The 10,283-nt window shown below is 35.6% G+C and overlaps 1 protein-coding gene across 2 annotated transcripts; it reads right to left on the bottom strand.

Moving 5' to 3' along the window:
• Positions 1-1,364: 1,364 nt before the first annotated feature.
• Positions 1,365-8,335, bottom strand: LOC107145741 (tripartite motif-containing protein 43). 2 transcript variants are annotated; one of them, XM_015489700.2, is made up of 6 exons: positions 7,928-8,335; positions 7,006-7,101; positions 6,186-6,416; positions 5,393-5,415; positions 3,680-3,777; positions 1,365-2,593 (listed from the first exon to the last, which is right to left on the bottom strand). In XM_015489700.2, exons 1-6 carry the CDS (start codon positions 8,333-8,335, stop codon positions 2,079-2,081), a joined length of 1,371 nt encoding a protein of 456 aa, XP_015345186.1. In that variant the 3' UTR covers positions 1,365-2,078. The 2 variants fall into 2 exon arrangements, with proteins under 2 accessions (XP_015345186.1, XP_048651777.1); XM_048795820.1 differs by lacking the exon at positions 7,006-7,101 and having other exon boundaries at positions 7,928-8,191.
• Positions 8,336-10,283: the final 1,948 nt, after the last annotated feature.

The following is a 10,283-nucleotide window of genomic DNA, read 5'->3' as shown; positions in this document are numbered from 1 at the left end:
GACTTAGTGATTTAATAATATGTCAATTTCATTCTTGATTGTCTACATCATTCTAAGTCCAATTTTATGCTTTCTTATCACTATGGACCTTCATATTCCCCTGGTACATTATTTTATCTCTGGGGAAATTTCAAAATCAACATTATACTATAAAATAATAATTTCAAATTTCAAAATAGTGGGACCTCCTTAACATTCAAAACTGGAAATCTTGATTTCTTGCCTTTCATTAACATTATCCTCTAATATTTTCCTGTCCTATTATGTTAGCAGAACTTTGGAAACTTTCCTCAGGCTAGCACAATATGTGCTTACACTATGCTTTCATTCTAATGTTAGAAGAAAAATACTAAAATACTAAAAACTGTGTCAATCTAGAACATAACAATTCATGTTAAGCCTAAGGCAGGCATTTTCATAAATATGTACTCTATATGAAAAATTTAAACTAACTTTAAGTTGCTTTTTCGTGAGCACGATTAAAATGCAGAAATGAAGCTACTGTCAAGGTTAAAAATATATGAATATGAACATGAATGTAAGAAACTGCATAAATTCCATCTTACTAGCAGTGTAGGCTGCAACTTCACCTACTGAGAATAAAGAAGGTAGACTGAGCTTGCTGGTAGCACTTGACATCATAGATAAGCCAATGGTAGGAAGTAAATGCATCTAAAGAAAACTAAAGTAGTTAATTATTTCTATTAATAATATTTTAATATTTCAGCCAATATTTATTTTTTGGATACTCTGTTAGGTACTAGGGTAAGCTCTACTTGCATTATATTATCTGAACTCAGTCATTAGAATGAATGCTGGTCTATCACTTAAGCTGATTCACCTGAGAGGGAACACACAGAACCTAAATAAATCTCATTTGGAAACATCACCTTATTTCACATCTCTTTAATTCCTCCTGGCTCAGCTTCTTTTTCATAATTAGTGTAGTATAGGTAGTTTTCTTGTTTTGTTTGGTACTGAGTATTGAACCCAGGGCACTTAACCATTGAGCTACACCCCCAACCCTTACTTACTTTTGAGGCAGGCTCTTGATAATTTGTTTAGGCCCTCACTAAATTGATAAAGCTGGTCTTGAGCTTGAGCCTCCCAAGTCACTAGGATTACAGGCATGTTCCACCAAGCACAGCAGTATAAGTATTTTTGTATTTAAATCATACAGGATATATTTATACGTAAGCTACACAATAAATGTTCAAGAAATGTAAACTGCATAAGTCTTTTCACCAGGAGTGATAAGAAATAAAACTGGCAAGTCTACATAGTGAACACCCATTCCCGGGTATGGCTGACAACAAAGTCTACCAAGCTTTACATTTTAATTTTTTATTAACAAACATTTGTTGATTTCTACAATATATTCAGGAAGAACATTTGATGGCAGAAACACATTCATAAACATGATTGAGTATGAAATGACAACCATAAAAAATCAACTGAGTATTTATTGTATCATGGCAAGTTGGAAAAGTCAGTAGAGAGTACAAGTTTGTATTCTGTTTCACTATCTTCCCATCTCATGTCTCATGCCCTGGGGAATGATCATAAATCTGAACCCCCAAATACCCACCCCTGATAGAGTCAAACCCTGAATGCCAGACATTCTTCTGAGCTACAATGCCTGTTCATTAAGTTAATGTGAAAAATTACATGTGCCCACCATGATGGTAACACACACACCTATGCTACCTTTTCCCCTTTAAGGTGAATTGAATAGCTCCAGAAGATTTCAAACTGACAGATGCATTCTGGATGGCCAGATCTGTGTAGATGTGCAAACTCTTGTGTTCCTGTATTAATCTAGACTCGGAATCACAAACCCATGTTTTCGTAATCACACAAAGGTCATGAAACATTGAATCAACAACAGCTTATATTATAGGCAACTAAAGATGGTTTTATTAAAGTAAAATTGTGCAAACAAAATTTCATATTGTATCATATTTTCATATTGAATAAAATGAGGTTACATTAAGATAGGGATAAAAAAATAGTCATAGTAATTGCTCTGCTTCAACTGAGAAGGGGTCCCTTAAATATGAAGTTCTCAGGCAGAGAAGTTAACTTCCTGAATTATCCCTAATTATGTGTGGACTGTGGAAAATAAATGGCCTGACAGGGAAACTCAGGGACTCAATAGGATATCTCCATATAAGGGAACTCCTGGCAACATTCAAAAAACTCACACTTTTACTTTGAAAATCAAGGAACACACCAACATGGCCCATAGGTCTCTCTATATAGAGAGAAAATATTGGGGAGGTGGTCAAGAGACTGAAATGTGTGCCCTCCTTCACACATAAAAGGAGAAACATGTCCTCAAATTCAGGCAATGTGTGGTTCTTCCTTACCACAGAATCCCTACAGACTCCCACAGCCCAGTTCCAGGAGCCACAAACATCCAGCTCCCAGTAATGTTTCCCAGAAGTGAAGATCTGATCTCCCAATGCAGCAAAATAGTTTGATCTGTCAGAATTCAAAGCTTCATCTTCATCATCTTCTCCAAACATCAGTCTTCTCACATCACACAACACTACATTGTGACTGCTTATTTCATTACGGAAGGAAATGTTCACTGTGAAGAGAGAATAATTCAGCCAAAATCAGACTTTTCCCCCGCCCCAATTCATACAAGATGAGAGTTGATTTAGAGACTTACAAGAAAAAACAAGCAAAATTAATGGAAAAGCTTTGGCTAGAAAAATATCAGATTCAAGGGCTACCAGTAAATCTGAACACTTATTAACTACAGGGAAAATATTCCTAAAAATTCATTGATTATAGAGCTTACTTCTGCTGCTTATTTTTTATGACACTCGAAAATCTGGAGACCTGAGCATTCTCAAGTCCATAGCAATAAAATTAACCTCCATTACTCTCTCTTGTGAAAAAAAAAGACAAAAAATAAATGTAATCATGGATAGTAGATAATATGATTATTATTACATAATTACATAAATGTATCAGTGATATTACAATCTTCTGGTTAAGAAACCAAGTTTATATTTAAGAAAATCTATTTATTACAGAATTGGTTTCCCGTTAAGAATTTTCTGCCTTTTACTTTTGGTTCCATCTGACCCTTTTTCTGCTAAACTAACCTGTCAGGGTTAGGTCTACCATGGAGTTCCATATACTGCTTCACCAAGTGATGACTTACTTCATCATTGTTCATAAAATGTTCTGTGAATTCATTATTTTATATTTGTGTACTGTTTATTATATCAAGTGTAATGTATTACAAATTTAGTTACTAGAAAACATTAAAGAAAACCATTTTTACAAATTTAAATTCAATAAACCCATTATCATAATTAATTGCTCTTGAAAATGTCTTGACTTGAGTCCATTAGTGTGACTCAGTGAACAAATGATATTGTATGTGATGATGTTTTTTTAGGGCGTAGTGAGACTTTTTATTTCCTTTCCTTAATTGAAACTTTTGTGACAGAGCTTGTATACAACATTTCATTTATGTTTTTTTTTCTTTACATTGTTCCATATTTTAACATGGTATACATCAATAAATATGTTTTGCATTCTTAGTTGCAGGCTGATCACTTTTGTTAGGTCAACGATTAATGAAGAGGGAATGATTACCCATAGAAAACCATCATTGTAGGGCACAGTGTAGCTGTCCCTCAAACAGACTGACACCCACCTTGGAAGTGGTTAAGTTCATCTCTCAGTCCAGTGATGGGCTGAGCACTGAGCTGTGGCCTCACAGGCTGGGGCATGTGCAGGAACACTAACTCATACCTGCAAGGAAAAAATAAATAAATTGATCTTTCTGGCACCAAAGACTTCAACAATGATAGATTCAAACAGTGTTTAAGACATAATGGTAATGGCTCAACTAAAGGTTCTTTATCAAAATCATATTCTAATGAAGCCTAATGAAAAGGAGCACACCAGAATATAAAACAATGGAAAAATATTTATAGCCCACAGGAAGTAAGAAGAGGATGGGAGTTGTCTGAAAAGCAATGCTCTCTCCAAAGAAAGAAAGCTTGAGGACTTTATTCTGGGATTCTATACATATTCACTTTGGGGGCCATTGCATTAGGATGTACATTTCTGGACTGGGAATATTTCTCAGTGAACTTGCCTGACATGTAGGAGGCCCTTGTTGAAATCCCCATGAATAAAAAGGAAGGAAAAAAAGAAAAAGATGTACATTTCTCTGTTGTTTTTTTCTTTCTTTCTTTTTGGTACCATGGATTGAACCTAGGGGCACTTTACCACTGAGCTATATATATATAACCCTTTTTGTTTTCAGACAGGGTCTCATTAAGTTGCTGAGGCTGACTTCAAAGAATGTGCCATTCTCCTGAATTGCAGTCTAAGCCTCCTGAATTGCTGAGATTATAGGCCTGCACCACTGTGTCCAGCCAAAATATGTACCTTTCTGAACATTCTCAATTAAGGATCCATAGTTCAAGTTGAAGAGATGGCATATATTCCTTAGTTTTCTCAAGTGGAGATCATCGAGCACATGATAAAAGTTTTAAAAGGCAGATGAGAACATGTAAAGATAGCTGATGAGAACACGTAAAGATAGCTGATGCAAACACTTCTGGCTGACGGAAAAAAACATTGCTCAGCTAAATGATATAATGGGTCTAAAAGAAAAACTTAGATTGCCTCAGTGACCTTTGAGATATTGGCTGAGTCTTTGTAAATTTCTCCAAAAGTTTTAGCAAAAATAAATGAAAGGACACTTTGACAGTATGTCAATGTAGGAGTTTTATCCTAAAGGTTCCTACATCACTTAACAATGATCTAACACTGACATTTAGTGTAACTACATAATCATGGGGTAGGATTGTTCTAGTTTTTGTTGTTGTTGTTGTTGTTGTTTTATTGATACCAAGGAGTGCTGAGAGCATCTCCCATTTTTTTTTTTTTTTAATTGAGACAGAGTCTCCTAAATTGTTGATGCTGGCTTTGAACTCATGATCCTCCTGTCTCAGGCTCCTGAGCCACTAGGATGACAGGCTTGCTTCACTGTGTCCAGATCAGGATTGTTCTAGTCTTAAGGAATCTTTCTTACTTTTTTCTCTGCCTACTTCTCTCACCTATCACCTGGTAAGGACTATTCCACGAACCTCAATTTGTTTATGACTTGAAATCTAAAATTATAGATAGCTGTCTTTAGAAACCTCTGCTTAAGTTCAGCAAAAACTACACCCTTCAGCTCCAGGGAAGGAAAAGCTCAGTTTTTATAAAAAGGGAACAAGAAATCATATTCAGTAAAACACAGACACATAGAGGAAATGTACACTATCTCAATAAGTACTTTCTTCATTGTCAGAAACACATTGGTATTCACAGACTTTGTGGTGCCCCAATTTGCATTAAAAGTCAAACTTACTCTGCCAATGTGTCTTCTAAATTCTGTAAAGAAAAAACAAAAAGAAAGAAAAGCTTAAATTTCATCAGAATTAGCTATTCTACCATTAAGCCTTTGTATTTGAGAAACTTAAAAAATTACAACCACCACCTCAACACTCCTTGTAAATTAATTTTCTACCATAAAGGTAAAACAGGAAGAATCTAACTTTTGCTAAATTCAAAACCCTGAGGGTTATTCTGCAATGCTGCAAACCAGCAACTGTCTGAAAAGAGATCTTTTGCAGGACGTATTCACATAGTGACATGTGCTAAGGACAATTTGAACTAAGGACATTCAAATTAAAAAAAGAATGTAATAAATGTTAACTATTTTCTAATTTCTTCATGTTGCTCAGCTGGACAAAAATGAAATACCCATGAATAAAATGCTCTTTTTATTTATTTCTTTTTAAAACATTTTAGATGTTGATGGAGCTTTATTTAATTTACTTATTTAGGGGTGGTGCTAAGAAATTAACCCAGTGCCTCACACTTGCTAGGCAAATGTTCTACCACTGAGCCCCAGCCCCAGCCGGTTTCTTTCTATTTCTTAATGAAGTAACCTACAAAAGGATAATTTCAGAAATAAACATATCCTGAGGAACCTACTGTCACAATTTAACAAAGCTTGCTTGCTGCATGAAATCACAGTGTCTGTTATTCCCAAAGGGGGAAGATCCCACCAAAAATGCAGAATGCATATAAATATATCTTTGGTACCAAATAATGTGGCCAGAAAACAAAATATTTTCAGTCATGTCCCAATTACTTACCTCAAACAGCTCCACATATGGTTTATGGCACATTTTCATTAGCTCCTGATAGTCTTTCTTTAGTTGTTTCCCTTTTTGAAGCATTTTGGCTTTGCTTTTCTTAATTTGCTGTATAGTCAATTTGCGTTCCTTTAAAAGTGTCTCCAAATGTTCTTTTTCTTCTTCATGGACACTGGGATGCAGCATCCTATAAGCTGCCTTGGTATTCTCTCTGTGCAGATGCACATACCACTGCAAGGACACGAATTTCTTAGATCAAATATCAGGTCAACTTTACTCTCCTCCACTTTATAACATCATCTATTCATTTTGACTCATGTCTTATGCTAGTAAACTATGTACATAAATTCATGTCTTTCTATTTCTCATAAACCATTAATTCATTCTTCTCTTCCCTTCATTTATTTTTCACTCATTATTAACTATATTAAGAGGCAGAACACTCCTCTCTCAAACTCATCTACTTTGTGACTTGTTGAAACAACCAGAAAGAAAGATTTTCATTGGTAATTCCTGTATATATCTTCTCAAATCAGAAAGTCTGAATGCAAGCCATTTTGAATTCATGCATAACTCACAAATAATTGTATGCAACACTTTCATTTTTGTTAGTAAATAGGTCAATAATATCAAACTTCCCTGCTCCATAGCTCAACAATTCTCCCTGAGTAGCAGTGCGGTTTTGTACTCCAACAAGTAGAAGCTATCAAGAAAGATCTTCCTAAAATTTTGTGATGATTCCAACTCACTTGATGAATCAATAAATGTCTACCTTTCCTATCCTAGGTTGATTCTGAGAGAAATAGACTCTCATACTTACAACCCATTGGTTAATTTTTCTGCTCTCTTCTTTTAGATTTCTCTGGTTTTCTTGGATCTTTTTCCAAAGAGATCTCATTAGTTTTAGAAACTTCTCCTGTAAGAGAACAAAATTTGACCACTGGACAAGCAAGTTGATTATGATTTCAGGCCCACAATGATGAAGAATTTCAAGCAATTTATATTTAAAAAAAAAAAAAGTTTTATGCAGCACAGAGGCTAGGGTTTCCCTGCTTGGTGTGGATAATTATCAATTTTAGGGGATTCAGACTATGGAATCACACAATGTAATAAAACCATTTTCCTAGAGAAACTGGCAAATACATGGGCAATGTTAATTCTTAGGTAGTGTGGCAATTTGCTTCAGAATTTGGATCTAATGACACTAATAGTCTGTGAGTTTCATTCTAATATATCCTATATAAAAGCCCTTTGAATTTGTGGTACCACTTCCCTGCTCACCATACTAGCAATTGAACCTAGGGTCTCATGTATGCTAGGAAAGTGCTATGCCACTGAGCTATATCAACAGTCCTTTTAAGAAGTTATTATATATTTTAATTTTCCCAAGCCATCCTCCAACTGATTATCCTCCTGCTTCAGTCTTGTGAGTCGCTGGGTTTACAGGTATGCACCACCACATCCAGCAGAACATTTAGTTTTGTTAGTTTAGACACTCTTATAATCATGAGAACTTTAAAGTGCCCTAAGCAGTAAAACCATATCATCAAGTTATTGAAATAGGTTATAATAAATTAGTTTCCTCACACTCTCAGTTTCCATGAATATAGATACTATCACATACTTTATTCATAATTTTATCACTGCTACCTATACTTGTATATGGCACTCAGTAACAATGGTTCTTGTGCCTTATAGTCTTAGTCACCCTGCCCTCTAGCTATCTCAGAAGCATCACTTACCCTGTACTGCTCAGCAGCCTCTTCAATGGGACAGTGTCTGTGAGCCCTGTGCTCCTGGGAGTTGGAGCAGAGCAAACACAGCAGGGTCTTGTTCTCTTCACAGAAGATCTTTCTCTCCTTGTGGGTCACACACATGTGATCCTTAGAGCTCGGGAAATGCCTGACACTGGCTTTTCTGACAATGGATACCAGATTCTTCAAACAAATATTGCTCTTGAAGTCAATCTGCTGTGATGGCTCCCTGCACATAGGGCAATCTGCAGGAGTTTGGGCTTCTTCCCACAAAAGGCAGAGACAGGGCCAACAAAAGCTGTGCCCACAGCATATGGTGACTGGGTCTATAAGATAATTCATGCAGATGGAGCAGGTGAGTTCTCTCTGGAAGACTTGCAGGATGTCTGAGTCCATTCTTTTCTTCTTTTTTTCCCCTATTTTTTTTAAGGGAAGAGAATCAGAACAATTTCATATATGCAGTCTGAAAAGACAAGAAACTAAGTAAACAAAAAAAAAATTGGGGGGACAGGTGGTACCAGGGATTGAACTCATTGGCATTCAACCACTGAGCCACATTCCCAGTACTATGTTGTATTTTATTTAAAATCAGGATCTTACTGAGTTGCTCAGCTCTTTGCTTTTGCTGAGACTGGCTTTGGTCTCACAATTCTTCTGCTTCAGCCTCCCTAGCTTCTAGGATTAAACTAATCAAAATTGTACTCAAGTTATGACCCAATAATAAGCCTATGTCTAGGAAGAATAGCCTTTATTTTGCATGACACAAACAGAAAATGGAGGCATAAAGAGAGCTCTCAAAAACTTTAGAAATCACTATTGCTTACCTAGTCATCAGCATCCCCATCCTATTTTTGCCTCATGCATAAAACAGAACCTTATAATCCCTAGTGCTCTTCCTTTCCAGCTTGGGCACAGGCAGAATGGCTCCCACAAAGAATGGTGGGGAGAAGGGTTGTTCTGCCATCAAGGAGTGGTGACCAAAAAATGCCCCATCAGCAATCACAAGCCCATCCAGGGAGTGGGCTTCAAGGCATGTACCTCTGGCACTCAAGATCCAGAAATTTGCTGTGAAGGAGATGGGGACTCACATGGATACCAGGCTCAGCAAAGCTGTCTAGAAAACAAGACAATGAAGTGTCCCATAATTGTATCCATGTTCAATTGTTTGGGAAACATAATTAGGATAAAGATTCACCCAATAATCATTACACTTTGGTATCCTATGTCGCAGTTGCCACATCCAAATACTTACAGAAAATGTGAACTATCTTATCAAATGAAGTTATAAATCTTCCTTTCTTAAACAAAGAAAGAACCTCAGTTTCATAAAAATGTGACATTCCTCTAAATGATCTTAACCATGAATGTTTGACCCAATTAGAGTTTTATAATGTGGATTTTGAATGCTTTTAACATCAATCATATTGCTCACTGCCCATAATTGGTATAGAAAAGGGCATATGAAAGCTAGGGAATTAGTGGTAGAGTCTTGCCCAAAATGGCAGAGGCCTTGGATATGGTTCCCAGCACTGTATAAAAAAAAAAAAAAAAAGTGAAAAAGAAAGAGAAAGAAATGCCCCTACTATTGAACTATTACTTTAATTATTTTATTTAAACATCTCCTTAGATATTATTACTATTATTATTACTTCTTATTATTATTATTATTATTTCAACTAGAATTCACTATCCCAAAACAATTTCTAAATACTTAAGGGTTAATGTGATGATCATTACTATCCAAAGTACATGTATGAAGACACAAATTGGTGTGCATATACTATGTATACAACCAGAGATATGAAAAATTGTGCTCTATATATGTAATAAGAATTGTAATGCATTCTGCTGTCATATATAAATTTAAAAATTTACATAAAAATAAATAAATAAATACCTAAGGGCTGATGATTAAGGTTAACATTGCAAAATTGAATCAGATTTCAGCCAAAATCTTACTAACAGGAATATACTAACCTCTTGTGGTACTCTCCTATCTTTATTATCTATACTCTTGCAATAAAAAAAAAAATACACAAATTACAACAAATAGGTATATCTAGCAAGTCATTAAAATCATTACCAAATACCTATCACACTGGAAAAACACATAATTAACTTAATTGACACCAGGAAACAAGCAGTGCTTTCTGGCAGAATGCATTTTAGCGGACTTCCTGAATAGGACCTGCTCAGATCCGAAAATAAGAACAAGAATCAGTAAATGGGATGGCACCAAATTAAAAGCTTTCTGCACAACACGGAAACAACTGAGTGAAGAAAAACTACTGAGCGGAGAAAATTTTTGTCAACCTCTCTTCCCACAGATAATATATTATATATA

Source organism: Marmota marmota, unplaced genomic scaffold (assembly GCF_001458135.2).
Source record: "Marmota marmota marmota unplaced genomic scaffold, marMar, whole genome shotgun sequence".
NCBI classification, from domain to species: Eukaryota; Metazoa; Chordata; class Mammalia; order Rodentia; family Sciuridae; genus Marmota; species Marmota marmota.
The sequence above is the reverse complement of the archived record's forward strand: the minus strand, read 5'-3'. Positions and strand labels throughout refer to the sequence as shown.

Bases quoted from the DNA above. Each gene is read 5' to 3' on its own strand.
- LOC107145741 (XM_015489700.2), bottom strand. From the start codon at position 8,335: ATGGACTCAGACATCCTGCAAGTCTTCCAGAGAGAACTCACCTGCTCC. The intron at 5,416-6,185 runs GTAAGTAATTGG...TTTTCTTTACAG, and splicing joins CATATGTGGAGCTGTTTGAG to AATTTAGAAGACACATTGGC. The intron at 2,594-3,679 runs GTGGGTGTCAGT...CTCTCTTCACAG, and splicing joins TGAACTTAACCACTTCCAAG to TGAACATTTCCTTCCGTAAT.